This window comes from Macaca fascicularis, chromosome 1 (genome assembly GCF_037993035.2).
Source record: "Macaca fascicularis isolate 582-1 chromosome 1, T2T-MFA8v1.1".
NCBI classification, from domain to species: Eukaryota; Metazoa; Chordata; class Mammalia; order Primates; family Cercopithecidae; genus Macaca; species Macaca fascicularis.
The window spans coordinates 202,996,862-203,021,491 of NC_088375.1; the positions used below are offsets into that span (position 1 = coordinate 202,996,862).

The 24,630-nt window shown below is 44.4% G+C and overlaps 1 protein-coding gene across 4 annotated transcripts in view; it reads right to left on the reverse strand.

The window, feature by feature from the left end:
• The window catches only part of KHDRBS1 (KH RNA binding domain containing, signal transduction associated 1), a 46,530-nt gene extending 24,413 nt beyond the window's left edge, over positions 1–22,117 (reverse strand). For all 4 annotated transcript variants that reach the window (XR_006693216.3, XR_006693217.3, XR_006693218.3 and 1 more), the window contains exons 1-5: positions 21,602–22,117; positions 6,680–6,804; positions 5,461–5,577; positions 3,778–3,924; positions 421–554 (exon numbers count right to left, since the gene is read on the reverse strand). Coding sequence is in view for 1 of the 4 variants with exons in the window: in XM_015451164.4 (XP_015306650.1) it covers positions 421–554; positions 3,778–3,924; positions 5,461–5,577; positions 6,680–6,804; positions 21,602–21,983 (905 nt within the window). In the remaining 3 variants the exon portion in view is untranslated. The remainder of the gene's footprint in view (positions 1–420; positions 555–3,777; positions 3,925–5,460; positions 5,578–6,679; positions 6,805–21,601) is intronic.
• Between the last annotated feature and the right edge of the window lie 2,513 nt (positions 22,118–24,630).

A 24,630-nucleotide genomic window follows, 5' to 3' on the forward strand; every position in this document is an offset into this window, starting at 1 on the left:
TTTTTTGAAATGGAGTCTTGCTCTATCACCCAGGCTGGAGCGCAGTGGCATGATCTTGGCTCACTGCAACCTCTGTCTCCTGGGTTCAAGCAATTCTCTTGCCCCAGCCTCCTGAGTAGCTGGGATTACAGGTGTATAGCACCACACCCGGCTAATTTTTGTATTTTTAGTAGAGACTGGGTTTCGCCACATTGACCAGGCCGGTCTCAAACTCCTAATGTCAGGTGATCTGCCTGCCTTAGCCTCCCAAAATGCTGGGATTACAGGCGTGAGCCATCATGTCTGGTTGTAGAATTCTATTCTTGATGCAACGTACAAATCCTGAGAACCTTCCTAAGTGAGACATAAGAGCACCACTAAAAGAGATGATACTAGTAGTCAAATTTACATCTTATTTCTGGGTGTCTCCATTATTTTTACCTGGGAACAGGTGGTGGAGGAGGTGCAGCTCCTCGGCCTCTCACTGGCACCCCACGTCCACGAGAGGGTTCAGGTACTCCATTCAAGTAGGACAGCTCTAGAAATTGCTCCTGGCAGATATCATCCATCATGTCCTGGGAATGAAAGATACGAGTATTGTGTAATATCTACAGTTTCCACTGAGAAACCATCCGGCCCATGGGAGCCTTGAATTCTAAGAACAGCTTTGAGAGCCCAGATGAGGTCTCACATCATTCATTATCTGAAGTCAAATGGCACCCTACCTGTCACCTCTTTGAGAAAAGTCTTTTTTTTTTTTTTTTTTTTTTTGAGACGGAGTCTGGCTCTGTCGCCCAGGCTGGAGTGCAGTGGCCAGATCTCCGCTCACTGCAAGCTCCGCCTCCCAGGTTTACGCCATTCTCCTGCCTCAGCCTCCCGAGCAGCTGGGACTACAGGCGCCCGCCACCTCGCCCGGCTTATTTTTTTTGTATTTTTAGTAGAGACGGGGTTTCACCGTGTTAGCCAGGATGGTCTCGATCTCCTGACCTCGTGATCCGCCCGTCTCGGCCTCCCAAAGTGCTGGGATTACAGGCTTGAGCCACCGTGCCCGGCCGAGAAAAGTCTTGACGGCAGACTCCTCATTATTCATAATGTGCTCCCTGCCTAGCTCTCTGGATCACTTCCATTCGTTCTATATATATAACCTCCCCACAAGCCAGACTGAACAACTTGTAGTTCAGAGCCTGGCATACTCTTACATATCCATTCTTTGCAAATAGTTTCCTCTTCCTGGAATAATAAAAGCCACTACCATTAATGGAGCTGTATGCACTTGGCTCCATATAATAAACTTTATATAGACTTTTCAGTTTTATCTTCAAAATGTCCCTGAAGTAGGCAGATCTCCACATTTTACAGTTAAGAAAACAGACTCAAAGAGTATACATCAACCAGCTTAAGAACATACAGCTAATAAATGGCAGACTCTAGATGTGAATTCAGAATTACGTGTCTCAAAATCTAGGTGTTGGATCAACAGGCTTTTTTGTCCTTATACTGTCTTTTTTGTCCACCTGAGGGATTCTTAACTCATCCTTGTAAGACTTGTCTAAATAAGTGTCTCTTGAAAAACCTTCTCTTGATGCCATTCCTACAACTCCTCTTTTCTCAAAGTACCACGTAATTCCCTACATGCAAGCACTTACCACATCATTTTAGAATTGTCTGTCACTAAACTGTAAGCTCTTCAGGAGCCATTTTTGTAACTTTACACCGAAGCATAGTATCAGACATCTGACAGATATTTAAGAAATGTTTGGATGAAAAACCTGAAGTTCAGAAAAATGAAATGATAACCTGTCCAGGAAGACATACAGAGACAGATATACATGGTCCAGTGCTCTTTCTACTGCACTGTGAGGCATTACTGGTATAATTAATTATTCTAAGGGGAAAATGGAGGGCTCTGGTCACAGATGCAAAAATAATCTCACTTTTTTTTCCTCCACAAGAGGGAAAAATCAAGCCAAATGCCATTTGCAAATCTTTTCACACTTCCTGTTGAGAGCCATTCAGTCTTAATACTTCATGCATTTTTACACATCCCAGATGTATACAGTTTCCATAGATGATGCTAGTCTTTGATGCCCCCCTCAATTGTCTGGCTCCTCCTACCTTACACATTACTGCTGCTTGAGACTCACACCTTGGAGAATCAAGTAACTAATGCCAGACCATTCCTCAGACTCCTCCAACTACCACAGCAACACTGAGGAAACCCCCATCTCCCCGGCAGGCATCTTTTTCAAAAGATTCACTTACATGGAAGCCTCATAAACCTAAGCCTTCTGAGGAATATGAGGGAGACTAACAATAAAGAGAGAAGATGGGTATTCCCTCTGCAGTCCTTTGGAAATTGAATGCTTGGGTGATCAATAGAACACCCCAAAAAGAGTAAAAAGAATTCCCTTGAGTAAGATTAACCAGCTGTGTTTTTCTCTAGGATATGTCAAATGGTCTGTTTCACGTCGAACATTCTAATGAAGATGAGGTACTTGAAAGCAAAGCAGCTGCGAAGACATTTGAGACTGTTGGCATCCTTGGAGTTCAGCATTACGGGTACAAAATGCCTGAAATTTTTATTTTCTTTGGAAAAGGAGTTTTACTCTTGTTGCCCAGGCTGGAGTCCAATGGCACAATCTTGGCTTACCGCAACCTCTGCCTCCTGGGTTCAAGCGATTCTCCTGCTTCAGCCTCCTGAGTAGCTGGGCGCCACCACGCCCAGCTAATTTTTAGTAGAGACGGGGTTTCACCACGTTGGTCAGGCTGGTCTCGAACTCTCGACCTCAGGTGATCTGCCCACCTCGGCCTCCCAAATTGTTGGGATTATAGGCGTTACCCACCGTGTCCGGCCCACACTGCCTATAAATTTTTGCTCTATCAATTTTCACATCCTCTGACACTACATTTAGTTCCAACTCCCTCATTTAACATTCAAGAAAACCAAGGACTGTATCTTACCACCTCTCAGTTTTCTGATGAACACATGACACTTACTCAATTCTAGTTGAATAATATTCCAAATCCTTCATAAGCTTCCAGATTCATCCTTGTTATTAAATATTCAACAGTAGTATGTTAACTCTGACAACCACCTGGCCTTGCTAAAAGGCAAAAACAGTACCATTTCCTATTTATTCAAAGTAACGTTCCAACCAAGTATTTAAAGATAGTAATAAGCAAGATAGATAAACTGGCCTGTCCTATCTCTATCTAGTCCTCAGTTATAGTCTGAAAAAAGCTGCTCACCAATCTGTGAAACATCAACAGTCAACCTCTTCCAAACCAAACTCATCCTCAGCAAACTCCTCCAGGAAAGAAATCCCTGAGTGTGCTCAGAATTTAACTCAGTAACACTAGATGTTATAAGCTTCTTGCTGCTAGCCTCTACTCTCTACAGCATAAACTTCTTGAGTGCAGGGACGCACCTTAGTCACCTTCTTAATACAATCTCCTTGTTCCACACTACTACCAAAATACTCAGCTAGGTGAAGACCCTGTTAAACCGTAGTTAACCAAGTATCAGAATGCAGGCACATTGTGGACCCGAGATACTGACAACAGATACCGGTACACAATGACTACCACATTAGACAAGGAGGGACAGAGTGGCCTTGGAGCATAATGCTTGGAGAACTAGGTACAAGCAATGAACTACCGCAGGAAAATGAACATAAATGCAGAATTTGGTATACATACAGGTTATGCAGAGACCTTAGTTAAGAAACCCTACCTTCACAACAGCATAAGATCCCAGTTCTCTTTTGCTCAGAAGACACAGGATATGGATTTCCTTACCGGTACTAGAAATTTCTTGACTTCCTCCATGGCATGGGCCATAAGAGCATAAGCCTCACATGGGGGTCCAAAGACTTCAATGAAGACATGCAGATCCATATTCAAGTGGGCATATTTGGGGTCTCCACCTTTGCGCAGCTCTTCCTCCTATGGAAAAATGCAGAGAAACGTCACACCACATGGACTAGGGAGAAAACAACACCTTTACCTCTAAGCCAAAGGAACAGCAAGAAATATCCCCAATGTCTAATTAAACTAACAGTAAAGTTTAATTGGTATGAGCTGAGAAGAATTAAAAAAAAAAAAAAAGAAAGAAAAACAGTAAAGTTTAAGAAAGTAAAACAAGCAGCCAGGCATGGTGGCTCATGCCTGTAATCCCAGCACTTTGGGAGGCCGAGGTGGGCGGATCACTAGGTCAGGAGTTCCAGACCAGCCTGACCAACGTGATGAAGCCTCACCTCTACTAAAAATACAAAAATTAGCCGGGCATGGTGGTGCTTGCCTGTAATCCCAGCTACTCAGGAGGCTGAGGCAGGAGAATCGCTTGAACCCGGGAGTTGGAGGTTGCGCCACTGCACTCCAGCCTGGGCAAGAGCAAGGCTCCGTCTCAAGAAAAAAAAAAAAGTGAAACAAGCTCTGAAGAACAGTAATTTGCACAGCCTGCTAAACTTGCACATGGTCTGCTGCTAACAGTTAATTGTCATCTTAAATCCCTGAGATATCCACTGGAGCTCTTACTAAAAGCATAAAGAAGAAAAACTTAATTCTAGTCTCTATTCAGATAATAGCTGTGTGCCAAGCATTTGTTTTTAAATCTCAGGTAGAGCTGTTAATCACCACGAGCTCTGCTTATCTGCTTATATGGTCTAGGGAGTGCTAGGGGAAGAAAGAAGTCAGGACAGAGAGAAGAAAAGCTCATGTAAATCTCATTAGCTAGAACAACACACTTCAGCCCTAACTATATGCATCTAGTAAGAAATGACCTGAGAAAACAAACACGTGTCCATTAGGCTACATAAAAGGAGGATTGAAAGAATAGGTTTTCGGACTGTAGCAGGCATATCTCATCAAATAAAGTGACCCCAGAAGGCTAAGACCATTCTGTTTTGGTGAGAAGTTTCTTGTCACAGAGTACACAGTATATGCGGCTATGGCATGGGAAAAGACTCATTAGATTCTGTAGTCAGGATTACTCATGGCTCCTTTTGGAATACATTCTTTTAGTGAGCCTCACATTCCAGCCGGCTATAAAACAAACCAACTAATCCTCAAACTCTTCTGCTCTCACAACACTATTGTTCTCACTTTTCCAGGTTACAAAAAAGGGGGTGTGCTGTTTGCCTTTTAGTGTCTTTTGTCTGCTTTAGACTAAGTTTTAGTATATCCAGCTCCCCTTTCAAGTTTTCCCAGACAATCCTACCAATGCACAAGATGCTACTGCTCTGTCCATTACTATGCAGTCAAAAGTCCAAAAGAAAACTATCACCAGGGCACACCTAGGCTCTTCCAGGGTTGCCAAGCAAGTAAATTAACTTGGTGTATAATCTCTTGCACCCAATGCACACTTAAAGGAGCCACATTCTGTACATACACAAAATTCTTGCCTCTATAAGGCATCTATACTGCATTCTGGGCAAGTAGAACGCATTAGGATGTCCTCTTGCCTCACTAATGTGAGCTTACCTTGGCTTTGTCTCTCATTGAGCCCTTTCCCAACACAGAGATCTTTGCACCAGTCTCTTCCTGCAGTCTTTTGATTGTATTCCCTTGTGGTCCAAGAATCTTCCCCACAAAATTGAACTGACAGAAAATAAAGGATTTCTAAATATACATGCTACTATATAAAAACATCTCCACATAAATTACCTCATTTGATTTTAAACAACCCTGCAAAGGTAGAGTAATACCATTCCCGTTTTACTGAAGGACGCTGAAGCCATATTAATAAAGTGATTAGTTTAAGATTATGAAACTAGAAAGTGGCAGTTCCTAGACCTGAATTTGGCTTTTCTGATGTATTCTGGCCATCTTCCATAATACACTAAGACCTTTACTATTTTATTTTTTACTTTATTTTGAGACAGGCTCTCACTTTGTTGCCCAGGCCAAAGTGTAGTGACATGATCATGGCTCACCACAGCCTCGACTTCCTGGGCTCAAGTGATCCTCCCGCCTCAGCCTCTGGAGTAGCTGGGACTATAGGTGCACATCACCATATCAGGCTAATTTTTGTTATTTTTTGTAGAGATACGGTTTTGCTATGTTGCTTAGGCTGGTCTTGAATTCCTGGGCTCAAGTAATCTGCCTGCATTGGCCTCCCAAAGTGCTGGCATTACAGGCATGAGCCACTGTGCCTGTTTATGCATGCCTTAACATACATAAACATTGTTAACGCAGTGACCTCAGAACAGAAGAGACTATATAGCACCCTTTGATAGCACGCTGGATAAACTAAATGTAACTAATTGCTTTCCTAAAAAAAGAAAAAAAAAAAAAAGAAGAAAAAAAGCATTTACTTAAAAGTAAACTTTTAGTAAGAAAATAAAATTAACTTCATCCAATTGAGGATTTGTATTATATTTCCTTTTATTTAGATTTCAGGTTAGTCTTTTGACAGAGAGCAACTCTTCAGGTTTTATTTTTTTTTTTCTTTGAACTTGTAGCCTGAGCAGTCATTAGAGAAAGAAACTTTTTGATAATAAAAAGATTATTACATTTCCTTCCTGGCTATAACTATGTTTAGTTAAGAACTTAGATATTTCAATTGCCAGAAACAGGTACTGCAAGCATGAAAGAGAAGCTTCACAGGCTTAAGTTTCTAAAGCATCACAATCCCCAGGAGTCCATGACTCTCTCGTAACTATAAAGATAACTCAAAGATGCAAGGCACTTTTTGCCTTACCTTGGGATACTGCTTGACAGGTATCAGCACTCGCTCTTTCAGTTTCATGTTCTTATGAGAAAATAAATCCAAGTAATTCTCTTCATCGTCCTTTTTTGAGTCTCCTTTCTGAATCTTCTCAATTTCTGAATAGGAAAAACAATTTAAATTTTTGCTCTGGTAAATAAAAGCAAATTTTGAAGTCTGCTTAAAGCAATAACATGAAGTACCATATAGTGAGACCAAATAGTACACATGAATGTGCCAATTTCAGAAAGAAACTAGCTGAAAGTACTAAAGTTGTATGAAGTTGATTAGAAAGCCCAAAGCCTGCTTCTAATAAAAGTAGTGTGCTCTTCTAACCTCACCTGAAGCCTCACGTGAGAATAGAGACATTTAAATGTTTCTTAAATCGATTTAACAAAATTAATTGGGTGAGATGGGGAAAGGAGAATAAAGAAACAAACAAAAAATTAAAATCTGCATCAAGACAAAATATAATCTTACCTTGAAAAAAGCAAAAATCAATAATCTAAATATACAATGGATAGTTCCATTAAAGTTCCACAGTGACATTAGTACTCTAGATACTAGTCCTTAAGAGTCTGAAAGACCTTGTTCTTACTCTGCTACTCACTAGTTGTGTGACGTAAGAGAAGTTAATAAAATATGTAGATATGCCTAACTAAAGGCAATTTTTCATAAAGTACTTAATGTATCGTCACCATTATCTAGCCCAAATTCAGCCAATGTCTAAACGATACAAAATGCACCAGGTACTTTTTTGAGACGGAGTTTCACTCCTGTTGCCCAGGCTGGGTGCAATCTTGGCTCACCGTAACCTCTGCCTCCTGGGTTCAAGCGATTCTCCTGCCTCAGCCTTCCAAGTAGCAGGGATTACAGGCATGTGCCACCATGCCCAGCTAATTTTGTATTTTTAGTAGAGACGGGGTTTCTCCATGTTGGTCAGGCTGGTCTTGAACTCCCGACCTCAGGTGATCCACCTGCCTCAGCCTCCCAAAGTGCTGGGATTACAGGCATGAGCCACTGCGCCCGGCCCAGCCACAAGGTACTTTCTAAAAAAACATTTTATTGAAGTATAACTGATATGTAAAAACCCATACATAATTAATGTATACAATTCATGATGAGTTTGGAGATAAGTATACACCCATGAAACTATCACCACCATTATGGCCACAGACATATCCATCATCACCCAAAAGTACTTTCAATTCGCAGGTTAAGACAGTTTCATTAGATAGAAACTTGGCATACCAAAAAGATTTCCTACTGGCCGGGCGCGGTGGCTCAAGCCTGTAATCCCAGCACTTTGGGAGGCCGAGACGGGCGGATCACAAGGTCAGGAGATCGAGACCATCCTGACTAACACGGTGAAACCCCGTCTCTACTAAAAAATACAAAAAACTAGCCGGGCGAGGTGGCGGGTGCCTGTAGTCCCAGCTACTCGGGAGGCTGAGGCAGGAGAATGGCGGGAACCCGGGAGGCGGAGCTTGCAGTGAGCTGAGATCCGGCCACAGCACTCCAGCCTGGGTGACAGAGGAAGACTCCGTCTCAAAAAAAAAAAAAAAAAAAGAAAAAAAGATTTCCTACCATTAAGGAACTTCATTCATTGAGTGACTGCAAGTGTTTGAGTGCTTCCTACGGTATGGAGAGGCAGATGAAGGGAGAGCTATAATAGGTACAATCATTAACCACTATGGAGGACTTACTAAGAGCCAGGCATCTGTCTTGCAAAGCACAGGAGATACAACAGAGCGAGTCAGACTGGTCTCTGTCTTCACTGTTTATATACTGGAGTTCCCAGACTATAGGGGTGGCAATGAAGTATAGTTACGTGCTATAACAGGAGTTCTAACAGAGATGAGGGAAAAGTGCCCAAGGAATGAGCAGCAACTGAAAGCTTATATGATTCACTGAGAATAGTTAAAATACATATACTCCCTAAAATCAGTGGAACATTCTAAATATCAGAAAATACTCTGTAATAGAATATCACATAATATTCCCATGTTCTAGAATTTTAAGACTAGGGTTCCCAAACTTCTTCATGCATCAGAATCACCTAGAAGAGGGCTTATTAAACTAGACTGCTGGGCCTCAAACCCAGTCTGGGATTTGTGTTAGGAATTTGCAATTCCAACAAGTTCCCAGGTAATTCTGATACTGCTGGTGCAGGGACCATACTTTGAAAATCATTGGCTTAAAGTATAAACATACCCTACCTCAAACACGTTCTGCAAATGTATACCCTTAACAGTTTTTATTTATTTACTAATTATTATTATTTTTTGAGACACGGTCTCGCTCTGTCACCCAGACTGGAGTGCAGTGGCACAATCTCTGCTCACTGGAACCTCTGCTTCCCGGGTTCAAGCGACTCTCCTGCCTCAGCCTTCCAAGTAGCTGGAACTACAGGCATGCACCACTATGCCCGACTAACTTTTTTTTTTGTATTTTTAGTAGAGATGGGGTTTCACCATGTTGGCTGGGCTGGTGTGACTTCAAGTGATCCACCCACCACAGCCTCCCAAAGTGCTGGGATTACAGGTGTGAGCCACCGCACTGGGAGTTTTTAAAATAAATGTTGAGAGAGCTGCAGCTCTGAAATATATAGATGAAGCAAAGTAATGGACTCAGACATGCTATATAGAATTTAGAATTTCAGACTGAAGTCTTATTTGTTAAAAAGCCTAATTTCAGATGCTATACTATACCATGAACTAATAGAGCACATAACTCTCTGGTTTCCTGACAATTAAAATTGCTGACGAACTGTAAATATCCTTAATTAAAACCTTTAATCCTACAAGAAGAACTGTAAATGACAGTACTCTTCACAATCTTATGTTTCACTGCCTGGAATAGAAAACAAATTTGACCTTACAATTAATAGAGTAATGCTTCATTCAACACTTTACTTGTGAGGGTAATCCTAACCCTAACCCTTACTGTTTGGTGGCAGATCCTGACCTCTACCTCTTTTCTCCTGCTGTGAATATAAACTTTTTCTGATCAATCTTTTTGAGCCTACTGTACTTGACTACACCACTTTCTAAGTTCTCAGACTGGAAAACTTAGGTACTCAATCCTCGAAGTCCTAGAAGAACAAAGATGCCATAATTCTGATCTGAGAACATCGCCAAGGAGTTTTTAATAACGTGGAACAGGCCGGGAGTGGTAGCTCACGCGCATAATCCCAGCACTTTGGGAGGCCAAGGTGGGCAGATCACCTGAGGTCAGGAGTTCAAGAACAGCCTGGCCAACGTAGTGAAACCCCGTCTCTACTTAAAAAAAAAAAAAAAAAAAAAAAAAAAAAATATATATATATATATATATATATATATAGGCCAGGCGCGGTGGCTCACACCTGTAATCCCAGCACTTTGGGAAGCTGAGGTGGGCGGATCACTTGAAGCCAAAAATTCGAGATCAGCCTGGTCAACATGGTGAAACCCTATCTCTGCTAAAAATACAAAAATTAGCCAGGCGTGGTGGCATGCGCCTGTAATCCCAGCTACCCAGGAGGCTGAGGGAGGAGAATTGCTGGAACCCGGGAGGCAGAGGCTGCAGTGAGCCGAGATTGTGCCATTGTACTCTAGCTTGGGCGAGAGGGCGAGACTCCATCTCAAAAAATTACATATAGGCCGGGCGCAGTGGCTCACGCCTGTAATCCCAGCACTTTGTGAGGCCGAGGCGGGCGGATTACGAGGTCAGGAGATGGAGACCATCCTGGCGAACACGGTGAAACCCCGTCTCTACTAAAAATACAAAAAAATTAGCCGGGCGTGGTGGCGGGCGCCTGTTGTCCCAGTTTCTTGGGAGGCTGAGGCAGGAGAATGGCGTGAACCCAGGAAGTGGCAGAGCTTGCAGTGAGTGTGAGCAAACATCGCACCACTGCACTCCAGCCTGGGCGACAGAACGAGACTCCGTCTCAAAAATATATATATGTGTGTGTGTATATATATGTGTATATATGTGTATATATATATGTACATATGTGTGTGTATATATGTGTACATATATACACACACACATCAATAACCAGGCATGGTGGTGGCTCACACCTGTAATCCCAGCTACCTGAGAGGCTGAGGGCATGAGAATTTCTCGAACCCAGGAGGCAGAGGTTGCAGCAAGCTGAAATCATGCCACTGCACTCCAGCCTGGGCAACAGCGCGATACTCCATCACAACAACAACAAAAGAAATGTGGAACAAACTAGATACTTCATTTTATCTATGTCGCTTTGTGCTTCCTAGGGCTACCATTGAGTTAGAACTTTTGGCTATATTTTATACCACTTTCCAGAAATCTTGGTCAGTGCAAGACAACTCAAAGTCTGTTAATCTGTTATACTCCTACAGGAAGGTGTGTTTATATGCAATGTAATACACTCTGTGAATTTAAGGCCTTTCATTTTTTCATTTCTTAAAGACCACTGTGATAATATAAGACCTTTCTATAGCATGGATTCTTCTATTTTTGAACTAGTCAGATCTTAGAATCCTTCTGTCATATGATTTCACAACTTTTTAAAGAACAGCAGTGGCCAGGCATGGTAGCTCACACCTGTAATCTCAGCATTCGGGGAAGCTGAGGCAGAAGGATCACTGGGGCCCAGGAGTTTGGGACCACGGCAGGTAACATAGTGAGACCCCTTCTCTACAAAAAAATAACAAATTAGTCAGGCATGGTGGTATGTGCCTGTGGTCCCAGCTATTTGGGAGGCTGAGACAGGAAGATAAGGAGTTGGAGGCTGTAGTGAGCCAAGATCATGCCACTGCTCTCCAGCCTGGGTGAAAGAGTAAGGCCCTGTCTCAAAAAGAGCAAAGCAAAGCATTTTTAGAGAATTCAGAGGAGGATCATTTAAATAAAACAGAGGGTTGAAAAGAGAATCCGAATTTTAACCTACAAAGCAAAACACTGGTTGGGCACAGTAGCACGTGCGATTGTAATCCCAGTGCTTTGGGAGGCTGAGGCAGGATGACTGCTTTGGGCCCAGGAGCTTGAGATCAGCCTGGGCAACACAGCGAGACTCTGTCACTACCAAAAATAAATATATAAATAGATAAATATTTTTTAATTAGCTGGGTGTAGTGGTACATGCCTATAATCCCAGCTACTCAGGAGGCTGTGGGGGGAAGATCGCTTGAGCCCAAGAGTTCAAGGCTGCAGTGAACTATGATGACTGTGCAACTGCACTCCAGTTTGGGTGAGGAAGGGAGACAGGAGAGGAGAAGGGAAGGAGAGGGGAGGGGAGAGGGGAGGAAGGGAGAAAGGGAGGAAAGGAGGGAGAAAGGAAAGAAGAAGGGAAGAGAGGGGGAACGAGGGAGTGGGCAGGGAGGGGATGAAGGGAGAGAGGGAGAGGGAAGAAAAGGAAGCAAGCAGAAGACTAAGAAGCTACTTGAGCTTTCAAGACAGGTGGAGGGGGCCAGGTGCTGTGGCTCACGCCTGTAATCCCAGCACTTTGGGAGGTTGAGGCGGGTGGATCACCTGAGGTCAGGAGTTCAAGACCAGCCTGACCAATATGGTGAAACCCCATCTCTACTAAAAGTATAAAAACGAGCTGGGCGAGTTGGTGTGCTCCTGTAGTCCCAACGCTTGGGAGGCTGAGAGAATTGCTTGAACCCGGGAGGCGGAGGTCACAGTAAGCCGAGACTGCGCCACTGCACTCCGGCTGGGTGACAGAGCAAGACTCCGTCTCACAGAAACAAAAAAAAACGGGGGGGGGGGGGGGCCACTTCATTGTTCTCTTTTTTTAAGACAGGGTCTCACTTTATCACCCAGGCTGGAATAAGTGGCACAATCATGGCTCACTGTAGCCTCAACCTCCTGGGTTCAGGCGATCCTCCCACCTCAGCACCCCCAGTAGCTGCAACCATAGGCATGTGCCACCATGCCTAATTTTTTTTTTTTTAATAGAGACGGGGGTCTCCCTAATTTGCCCAGGCTGGTCTTGAACTTGTGGACTCAAATGATCCTTCCACTTCGGCCTCCCAAAGTGCTGGGATTATAGGCGTGACCTACTGTGCCCACTTTTTTTTTTTTTTTTAAAAAGATGGGTTCTCTACTGCCCAGGCTGAAGTACAGTGACACCATCATAGTTCACTGCAGCCTCGAACTCCTGAGCTCAAGGGATCCTCCCACCTCAGTCTCCCCAGTAGCTAGGACTAAAGGTACATGCTACCTGACCCAACTGGGGCTGAATATTTATTTGATGCCTACTATGTATCAAATATCATAGAACTATTACCTCACTAATCCTCAAAAATAACTCAGTGAACTGAGTTACCTACATCTGAGGAAACAAAAACTCAAAGAGGTTAAATAACTCAGTGAACTGAGTTACTTACATCTGAGGAAATAAAAACTCGAAGAGGTTAAATAACTATCTCTAGGTCATAAAATTGTTAAAGTAACAGATTAAGAATTAAAAACCCAGGCCTGGCTGGGCACAGGGGCTCACATCTATAATCCCAGAACTTTGGGAGGCCGAGGTGTGAGGACTGCTTAAGCCCAGGAACTTGAGACCTGCCTGGGCAACAGAGTGAGACCCCATCTTTATTAAAATGTAAAAAAAAAAAAAATTAAATTAAATTAGCTCGGTGTGGTGGTGTGTATCTGTTGTCCCAATTACTAGAGAGGCTGAGGCAGGATGATCACTTGAGACCAGGAGTTGGAGGCTACAGTGAGCTATAATGGCGCTACTGCATTCCAGCTTGGGTGACAGAGCAAGACCCTGTCTCTAAAAAAAATTTAACAAAAAACTTTAGAAAACCCCCAAAACTCAGGCCTTCTCTCTCCTTTTTTTTTTTTTTTTTTGAAACGAAGTCTCACTCTGTCGCCCAGGCTGGAGTGAAGTGGCACAATCTTGGCTCACTGCCACCTCTGCTTCCCGGGTTCAAGCAATTCTCCCTGCCTCAGCCTCCCGAGTAGCTGGGATTACAGGCGTCTGCCACCATGCCCAGCTAAATTTTGTATTTTTAGTAGAAACAAGGGTTCACCATGTTGGTCAGGCTGGTCTTCAACTCCTGATCTCAGGTGATCCGCCCACCTTGGCCTCCCAAAGTGCTGGGATTACAGGCGTCAGCCACCACACTGGGCCTCTTCTAATTTCATGCTTTTCCTATTGTCTCTTGATGAGTGTGTGTTTGTGGGGGCACACTTTATTTAAGCAAGGAAGAGCTGATTTTTATAAAATTTTGGGAAGTACAATTTATACCCTCAGACACTGGTATGTAGCCTAAAGGTAATAAAGAGGCTTTATGGGTGTCTCAGATGTTCAGTGGTCTGATGGTCTTTCTCTTTTCTTTTTCAACTCTGTATGTCTCTCCTTGTCCTTGCTTTCCCCGGAGAGCTAGGGTAGACTGAAACGGGAAGAAAAAAAATCGAGGAGGAGTTTCCTAAAAATGGTTCAACCTCAGGCAAAAGTACTTTCTAGATAACCCTTTTGGAACTGACTCCTTTAAGTAATCTCTGCTTGGGTCTCTGGAGACCTTGGATGTCCCAAGAGCCACAGAAAACAAAGCTGAGGTGTAAACTACACAAGAGGTGACCCATTTGTTTCCTGGCCACTTAGAATAATCATATCTTATCCACTGCCTTCTATGTGTCAGGAATTTTGTATTTATTATCTCACTTCGTCTTTGTAACCAGTATTATCTTCATTTGACAGATGAAGAAACTCAGGCTCAGAAAAGTTATATAACTTGTCCAAGATCTCAAAACTAATTAGTGACATAGCAGACACTTAAACCCAAGTCACTTCTTATACCAAAGAGAGTAAATTGAATTAACCTTTTGACATTTCCTTCATCTTTTACTATAACTTAACCTTTCCCACCCCCTACTTTTTTTTTTTTTCCCAACCAGACTGCAAGCTTCCATGTTGCTTAATACGTCTCCGAGGAAAGAACACAGGTTTTGAAGCTAGACAAAGCGGGTTTGATTCCCAGCTCTCCTACATGCTTGGTGTATGACTTTAAAAGAGAATGTTAATAAGAAAAACAGTAAGAAAAAAAGAGAGAGGGCGAGAGAGAGATGTAATGTATTAAAAAATGTTAATACTAGAGAAGTTTGAGAAAATTACATACAAACTTTATCAACTAGGCTGGGTTAACTAAAAACAAATTACTACAAATATATCATTAACTGAACTTTTTTTTTTTTTGAGACAGGGTCTTGCTCTGTCACCCACACTTGAGTGCAGTGCACGCTTGAGTGCAGTGGCGCAATTTCAGCTCACTGTAACCTCTGCCTCCTGGGTTCAAGTGATTCTCCTGTCTTAGCCTCCCAAGTAGCTGGTGACTACAGGCACGTGCCACCACATCCGGCTAATTTTTCTATTTTTAGTAGAGGCAGGGTTTCACCACGTTAGCTAGGATGGTCTCGATCTCCTGACCTTGTGATCAATCCGCCTTGGCCCCCCAAAGGGCTGGGATTACAAGCGTGAGCCACCGCGCCCGGCCAACTAAACGTTTGATATGGCTTACATAAGGAATAAGATAATGGTCAAGATTTTCTAAGGTGTCCAGAGCAAGTGTTTCTAGGACAGCAAGATTCTCAGCAGAATTGATCTAAAAGGTCAGGGTTCATTTCATACCCACCTCTAGACCACCCAATATACTTGGTTCTACACTTCTAAACACAGCACTTCTCCTTTGCCTGTTGTTTAACAATCTCTGGATTCCTTCCATTGCTGAGTATCTATAATTCTTAGTACAGAACAATGCTTGATACACAATAGGGATCTATAATCATTAACCAAATTAAAGAAATGTACTGGCTGGGGCGCGGTGGCTCACACCTGTAATCCCAGCACTTTGGGAGGCCAAGGTGGGTAGATCACGAGGTCAGGAGATCGAGACCATTGTGGCCAACATGGTGAAACCCTGTTGGGGTTTAGTTAAACCCTTTAAAGATTTAAAGATTTACTCTAGCTAAATCTAAAAATTGGGCGTGCTGGCGTGTGCCAGCGTTTGCCTGTCGTCCCAGCTACTCAGGAGGCTGAGACAGAAGAATCGCTTGAATCCGGGAGGCAGAGGTTGCAGTGAGCCAAGATTGCATTACTGCAGTCCAGTCTGAGTGACAGAGTAAGAACCTGTCTCAAAAAAAAAAAAAAAAAGAAGTACTGTTAACACCCTCAACTTCCCTTAAACAACTCACATAACTTTATCATCCCCAAATTTGTAATTCTCACCGTTTCTGTTGGTATCATCTTTTAGAATCAGAAGTCCGGTAAGCTTACTATTACGAAACAACTTCATTCGTTCTATTTAACAAATTACTGTTTCGAGCAAGAGCACAAGGCCAACAGGCTCTTTACCTTTTTTGGAATCATGGGTCCCTTTGAGAATTTGATGGAAGCTACTGATTAGCAACCCAGAAAAAAATACAAATTTACAATATATTATATACAATATTGGCTATGGGTATAGAAAGCTTGGGTATTGGTTTAAGAAAAAAAATCCCCCAAAGGCCTGTTAAGAGCCCTTTCATAGGGGCTCAATGTTTACATTCCAGGACAGTAGAATACTCTGCCACACCGACTATGGTCTCCCAAATCTTTTCCTTAGTGCACAATTTAGAGCTTAGAGCTTCGCATCCATCTTTGAAAAAAGTTTTTTTTTTTTTTTTTAATTTTAAGGCAACTGTAGATTTATGTGCAGTTGTAAGAAATAACAGTGATCCTGTATACTTCAGTTTTCCCCCTAACATTTTGCATACCTGTATCACAATCAGAAAATTAACATTAAAATAAGAAAATTTGTTGTACAGGTTTCATTAAAAAAAAAACAAAATAAATTAAGAATTAATTGACTTTATTAGGATTTCACCAACTTTACATGCACTTATTTGTTTGCTTAGTTCTATGCAATTTAATCAGATTCATGTGACCACCACCACAGTCAAGATACAGAACAGTTCCATCGTGAGGATCCTTACCCTTTGATAGCCAGTCACCGTCTTCCCTCATCTCTCACCATTGGCTACCACTAATCTAGTCTTCATCTCCACTATTTCATTTCTTCAAGAATGTTATATTCATGAAATCATATAGTACATAACCTTTTGAGACTGGCTTTCTTTACTCAGCTTAATTCTCTTGTGATCAATCAAGTTGCTACATTTATTAACAGTTCCTTTTTTTTTTTCTTAAACTGCAGAGCACCATTCCATGGTATGGGTGTGCCAGTTTATTTACCTACTGGAGGCATTTGGTTTGTTTCCAGTTTTTGGCTACTACAAATAAAGCTGCTGTGAACATTCATGTACAGGTTTTGTGTTAACCTGAGTTTTAATTTCCCTGAAATAAATACCCAAGAATGCAACTGTTGAACTATATGGTAAGCACATTTATTTATTTATTTTTGACACAGGGTCTCACTGTTGCCCAGGCTGTAGTGCAGTGGCATGATCTCAGCTCAAGGCAGCCTCGACCTCCTGGGTTCAAGCAATTCTTCCACCTCAGTCTAAGACCAATCTCCTGGGTTCAAGCAATCCTTCTGCCTCAGACTACCGAATAGCTGGGACTACGGGTGTGTGCCGCCATTCTCAGCTAATTTTTAAATTTTCTGTAGAGACAAGCTCTCACTGGGACTCAAGCAATCCTCTCACCTTGGCCTCCCAAAGTCCTGGGATTACAGGCATGAGCCACCAGACCCAGCCAATAAGCACATTTAGTTTCGTTAAAGACAAACAAACAAACAAACAAAACCTGCATTGGTCTGGGCGTGGTGGCTCACACCTGCAACACGGGTAGTCTGAGTGTTAGTACAGTGGGAGGCCAAAGCGGGAGGATCACCAGGTCAGGAATTCGAGACCAGCTTGGCCAACATGGTGAAACCCCATCTCTACTAAAAATACAAAAAGCAGCCGGGCATGGTGGCGGGCGCCTGTAATCCCAGCTACTCGGGAGGCTGAGGCAGAATTGCTTGAAACCGAAAGGTGGAGGTTGCAGTGAGCCGAGATCGCGCCACTGCACTCCAGTCTGAGTGACAGAGCAAGACTCCGTCTCAAAAACAAAAACAAAAACAAAACTGCATTATCACAGACAAATGTATACTTAATGATATTCTGCTTAATCTTACTAGGCTTTGTTTTACAGAAATAGTATTATACCATACGTAGTCTTATGGGATGTACTTTCTTCATATAACATTAGATTTTGGAGATTTCTCCATGTTGTTGCCTGTAGTTCATCCATTTTCACTGCTGTACAAATACTTTCTTTTCTCTTTTTTTTTTTTTTTTTTGAGATTGAGTTTCACTTGTTGGCTATATCTCAGCTCACTGCAACCTCTGCCTCCAGCGATTCTCCTGCCTCAGCCTCCCAAGTAGCCAGGATTACAGGCACCTGCCACCACACCCAGCTAATTTTTGTATTTTTTGTAAAGACAGGGTTTCACCATGTTGGTCAGGCTGGTCTCGAACTCCTGACCTCAGGTAATCCACCCGCCTAGGCCTCCCAAAATGCTGGGATTACAGGCATGAGAAACTGTGCCCAGCCAAATATTTTCTGTTGTAAATCTATCACATTAGCCAATGAATGGTGACACAAGTTGCAACATTTTGTGAACAAGGCACACCATTTTATGAATCAAGTACTCACGTATAAGTTTCTTTGAGCACATTCCTAGGAGAGGTGTTCTCGGTTTTGTTTTTTTTTTTTTCAGACAGAGTCTCGCTCTTTTGCCCAGGCTGGAGTGCAGTGGTGCGATCTGGGCTCACTGCAACCTCTGCCTACTGAGTTCAAATGATTCTCCTGCCTCAGCCTCCGAAGTAGCTAGGATTACAGGCACCCACTACCACGCCCGGGGAAATTTTTTGTATTTTTAGTAGAGAAGGGGTTTCACCAAGTTGACCAGGCTGGTCTTGAACTCCTGACCTCGTGATTTGCCCACCTCAGCCTCCCAAAGTGCTGGGATTACAGGCGTGAGCCACTGGCCCGGCCCTTATTTTCCAGTTTTAATAGCAGGTTTTGCTAGCCCTGTGGAATGAACTGGGAAGGTCTTAATGTATTTCTAGAGAATATTGTAAATAAAGGAATTAACTATTTTGAAGTTTCAACAGACTTTGTAAAATGTTTTCCACTTTTTCCATCCTTCTGAAGGATGGATTTTTGATTATCCCTCCAAGATCTTTTGCAGATTGCTAATCTATTCAAAATGTTTATTCTTGAGTCACTTACACTAACTTATATTTTACTAGTTGTAGAAAGTAGAAAAAGAGGCCGGGCGCAGTGGCTCATGCCTGTAATCCCAGCACTTTGGGAGGCCCAGATGGGCGGATCATCTGAAGTCGGGAGTTTGAGACCAGCCTGACCAACATGGAGAAACCCCGTCTCTGCTAAAAATACAAAATTAGCCGGGTGTGGTGGCACATGCCTGTAATCCCAGCTACTAGGGAGGCTGAGGTAGGAGAATCGCTTGAACCTGGGAGGCAGAGGTTGCGGTGAGCCGAGATTGCGCCACTGCACTCCAGCCTGGGCAACAAGAGCGAAACTCCGTCTCAAAAAAAAAAAAAAAAAAAGAAAAAGAACACTGACATATATAACAGCATTTTACTTAGTATATAAATACATTAACACAATAAGGTAAATTATTTCTCTTCCAGAAAACAAAGATGGATGACTGAATCTTTATGTCTGCAAATACATTCGACTGTCCTCGCTGCTGAATATCAATCTGCTTAACACAGAAGTCTATATTCAAAATCTACATCCCTCAAAGTTTTGTCTTTTTTTTTTTTATACTTTCAAATACACTTTTTTTTTGGGTCACCTATCACCCCAGCTAGATTTTAATATTTTGTCCAATTATAGCTTACTTTTAAAGTATAATTTGCAGCAGGCACTACAGTGAGGGAACGGGGAAGGTGTGTAGACTGACTTAAAACCCTGGTTATGCTGCTTACTAATTTTGTTACCTTAGGCAAATTATTAATCTCTGGGTGCCTTGGTTTCCTCATCTGTAAAAATGAGGATAATAAAAGTTCTCATTTCATAGGTTAAATATTTAATGTAAAGTGCTCAGACCTCAAACATGAAGTCTTAGCTATATTTTTCTTCCATGTGTTCTTTTTTCCTCTCCTTTTTTGCGATGGAGTTTAGCTCTTGTTGTCCAGAATGGAGTGCAATGGTGCAATCTGGGCTCCCTGCAACCTTCGATTCCCAGGTTCAAGCGATTCTCCTGCCTCAGCCTCCAAAGTAGCTGGGATTACAGGCATGCGCCACCACGCCAGGCTAATTTTGTATTTTTAGTACAGACGGGGGTTTCACCATGTTGGTCAGGCTGGTTTCGAACTCCTGGCCTCGTGATCCGCCCGTCTGGGCCTCCCAAAGTGCTGGGATTACAGGCATGAGCCACCGCGCCCGCCCCTTCCATGTGATCTTACCAGAGCTTAAATACTACTATTCTATCTTCTCAAAGTCTCACTTCCTCACAATGGGTTGCGACTTCACTGCAATCCCCTCGCAAGATAATTCAGAAATACCTTAAAAGCCAGGCTCAACATATACTAACACTTACCCATGCTAAAAAGAATTCATACATCCCAAACCAACATTACCTCAACCACACTTCTCCAATTTCAGTTGGGTTTAAAAAAAAATACATCCAGAAAGCCCAGGTTAAAAATAAAGAGCACTCCTCTCTTAGTTAAGCAGTGAGGGAAGGCTGAAAATTCTAAGTAACTTTTAAGGATCAATAGTTTTTGACAGTTATCTTAAGAAAGCATATAAAAGATGAACACCACACTGGTAAAGATCCCTTACCTTACAGTGTTGGGAGACAGAGAACAAAGAGAGGGAGATAATATTTTCATAATGAACTGCCCATTATATTAACCTTCCCAAAGAGTCCAACTACTCATTCAGTGTTGAAGGATGTGAATTTTTACTTGCTTACTAAAATTTAGGTATCATAAGAAATATTTATTAAAATAATGTTTTAACTTGAAGCGAAGGTCACACAGCTTTAGGGAAAAATCAGAGCGATTAGGTGATTGGCTAGTGCTGATCAAGAAAAGAGCGCTAATCTACAGAACAAAGACTCTCATTTCTAATTTATTTCACTACTGAATCAAAAATGTAAAAAAACAGCAACAAAAAGACTAAGTCTTTCAGTACAAGCATCATGCCACTTCTCTCAACTTCTGTCCATCTCGTTGGGAAACGTTATGTGAACTACGCGGGAGACCCTATCGTCCCATTTCACTGTCTCTAGGGTTATTTCACTCCTTCTTCCATGATAGTGAACACACAGTGTAAAATGAAAGAGGACAACCTTCAGGCTCAGTAGCAATTCTTACTTTATCAGCCTTAGTCGGAAATCTGATTCGGAAACCTCAAGTTCCGATCCCATAAATCGCTCCTTCCTCCCAGCAACTTAAGCTGCGGTTACCGCTAAGTCCGGCTCGGCCCCAGCGACAGCGAGGCGCTGGACAGGGTATTCCAGCCTCACCCCACCTCACCTCGGCCCTTCCTCCCACGGTCCCTCCCCGCTCCGGCTGTCTTCACTTCCTACACCTCGGACGAAGCGCTCATCGCCACCCGCGATCAAAAAGGGTTTCCCTTCGGGAAAGGGGGAAATACAGGTTAATTTCTGGAAGAATCTGTGCGCCCGGCAGCCGCAAGAGGAGGGAGGAGGGAAGAGTCGGGAAAGGGGCGGGGAGCTCAGCACCATCCATCAAGACGTTAGCGCTAGGAGATCGCAAAGTCGCCTTTGGGCCTCCACTGCAGCCTAGAAATTCTCCCACGCACTCCGGGTTGAGGTGGGAATGTGGAATCCAGGCTCCCAAAGATGAGGATGACACCGGAGCTCCCGACTGCCTCGGTCCCGAGGGGGCGGGAAGCGAGAGGAACAAAGCCAGGGCCACTCATGCCCCAGGATGGCCGAGGGACCCAGGAGGCCCCCTTACCTGCCGTCAGCAGCTGCATGGCGTGAGTGAAGGACGGGTCGAGCGAGTCCTTCTCGGCCATGAGTTCTGGCAGGTACTTGTTCTCCGGCTCCATCTTCACGGAGGCTGTGGCCGAGGGGGGCAGCAGCGGGGTCGGCGCTGGCCCGCCCACTGTCGCGTCGGGACCCGTGGCCGAGGGCGGCAGCAGCGGTGGCGGCTGCGTAGCGGGCGAGGCCCGGGCGCCCCCGCGGGACCCCCCTCCGCCTCCCCGGGACCGGTGAGGCAGCGGCGGCTGCCGAGACGGCGTCTGACGCACCGAGGGGTGGGCACCGGAGGGGTCCATGGAGCCGCTGCGGCCCGAGGACCGGCTCATGCGCGCGGCGGGGTCGTCCCGGCGCTGCATCGGGGAGGATGTGCGAAACCAAGGAGCGAGAGAGCGACGCGGCAGCGACGGAGGCCCAAGCGGCGGTTGGCGGGGGTGGGAGAGCGGGAGCAGTAGCGACCGAAGCCGACCCGAGCGACCCAGCGAGAGAGAGCACCGGAAATGAGGCGGCGCGCGTGCGCAGCCAGTCACCGGCACCGCCCTTGGGTTTCTCCGCGGAGAACAAAGTCCCCAGTCCGGCCACGGCGCCTGCGCACCGCCGCGGCGTCCGAAGAAGTCGCCTCCTGACTCTGGCTTTCCCTCCGCGCCCGCCAGGCCAGAGCTTGACGCGCATGCGCGGGAGGCCGCAGGCTCCGTTCGTTTCCTTTTCCACGTGACTCGGCGCTAGCGGGACACGTGTCTCCTCCCTCTTCTGGCCTACTGCGTGGAGGGGGCGGGAGCTGTGGAATGTCTTTGTCTGCGCGCGGGCCCGCGGAGTGTGGGGCGGGAGACCTGTTACTCGCGGGGCCACGCCCTCTCCAACGGCTGAGCAGCGGAGGGAGGCTGTGGGGAGTGGGGTGGGGAGTGGGGTGGGGATGGAAGTGGGGTGGGGGGCGGTCACCGAAGTAAGGAAATAAAAGGAGACTGCCGTGAGGGACACGGAAAGGGGAGGGAGAGAGAATTGAGACCGCCGGGGGAGGAAGACAGGAGGGAGAAAGGAAGGCTAAGGGAGAGTCCGATGCAGGAGGGGAAGTTGGGGAAGGGAAACCTGGAGGGAGAAATTGAGAAAGGACGGCTCGGTGGAAACTCTGAAGGCTACTGGAGGACATGAGCTAAGAGGGATGGCTCGGATCAGAGATCTGAAGTCTAGCAAAGAAAAGGGCCCCAGACATAGGGAACACAAGAAGTCGTTTCCAGTGTATGTATTTCCAGTATTAGATCTCTTCCAGTCGGTTCTAAAACGGTTGCCGTTGTTGGTCAGGGAAATCTTAAGCAGCATTTTAGCTCTTTTTATATATTTTACTGCTTTCTCTGAATTGTGTTTTGTTTTGCCGTTGTCATTGCCAATTAAGTGATTCTTCTGCCAAAAAGTGGAGTAGAGACCAGATCCTTAATCCACGTTGCTTGCATCATTAGGGTGGCTCCTTCTACCACTCCAGACTTGCTCAAAGAGACCCTTGCCACTACTCTCAAAGGCCAGATGGCCAGTCTCCCACGGCGTTCTCCACATCCTGGAGTGCTATATGCAGGTGGAGCGTTAGGTCCCTACTTGTCCCATAAACCATCAAAAGCTTAGTGCTGTCTCTAACTTTTCGTTCCCTCCACAGATTTTTTTCTTCTTCCATTTAAAGCACTCACTCCCATCTCTTTTTCTTCTGGATCAGTTCTCCTAATGAGCCCACACTTTTCAAAAGTCTTTGGGGCCTCGTGCGGTGGCTTATGCCTGTAATCCCAGCACTTTGGGAGGCCTAGATGGGAGGATTACTTGAGGCTAGGAGTTCGAGAGCAGTCTGGACAATGTAATGAGACCTCATCTCTAACAATAAAAAAGTTTCCACCGGGTTCGGTGGCTCACGCCTGTGATCTCAGCACTTTGGGAGGCCGAGGTGGGCGAATCACCTGAGGCCAGGTGGAGACCAGCCTGGCCAACATGGTGAAACCCCGTCTCTACTAAAAATATAAAAATTAACGGGGTGTGATGGTGCGTGCCTGTAATCCCAGTTACTTGGGAGGCTGAGGCAGGAGAATTGCTCGAACCAGGGAGGCGGAGGCAGCAGTGAGCCGAGATCGCGCCACTGCACTCCAACCTGGGCAACAGAGCGAGACTCCGTTCAAAAAACCAAAAAACAAACAAAAAAAACAAGGAAAAAAAGTTTCTTCGGAAATTGTCTTCTGAGTGCCTGGAAACTGTTGATTTTTGGATGTGAAACTTAGAACCCTTTAACTAGAGAACCTAAAGGCCTTCTTGGGTTAAGGGAGGGGATTTACCAAGTCACCCACAGAAATGAAAACAAAACACACATATCCACATAAATTATATATATGTAATATAAAATATAGGCCGGCTGCGGTGGCTCATGTCTGTAATCCAAGCACTTTGGGAGGCTGAGGTGGGCGGATCACCTGAAGTGAGGAGTTCGAGACCAGCGTGACCAACATGGCAAAACCCTGCCTCTACTAAAAATGCAGAAACTAGCCGGGGGTGGTGGCGGGCGCCTGTAATCCCAGCTACTCGGGAGGCTGAGGCAGGAGAATCGCTTGAACCCGGGAGGCGGAGGCTGCAGTGAGCCGAGATCACACTACTGCACTCCAGCCTGGGTGACAGAGGGAGACTCCTCCTCACAAAAAAAAAAAAAAAAAAAGTATATATACATTTACTTTGAGGTTCCAAGAAGTGACTCTTGTCCTCAGTCAAGTAGGAAAAAAAATATTTTTGAGTGCTTGTAATGAATGAAATGTGATGAATGTCAAAAAGATAGTTGAAAATTAAGTGCAGGCCAGGTGCAGTGGCTCATGCCTGTAATCCCAAGGCAGGAGGATCTCTTGCATCCAGGAGTTCGAGACCAGGCTGGGCAACATAGTGAGACCTCATCTTTACAAATAATAAATAAATTAGCTGGGTGTGGTGGCAGGCACCCGTTGTCCCAGCTACTTGAGAGACTGAGGTGGGAAGATTGCTGCTTGAGCC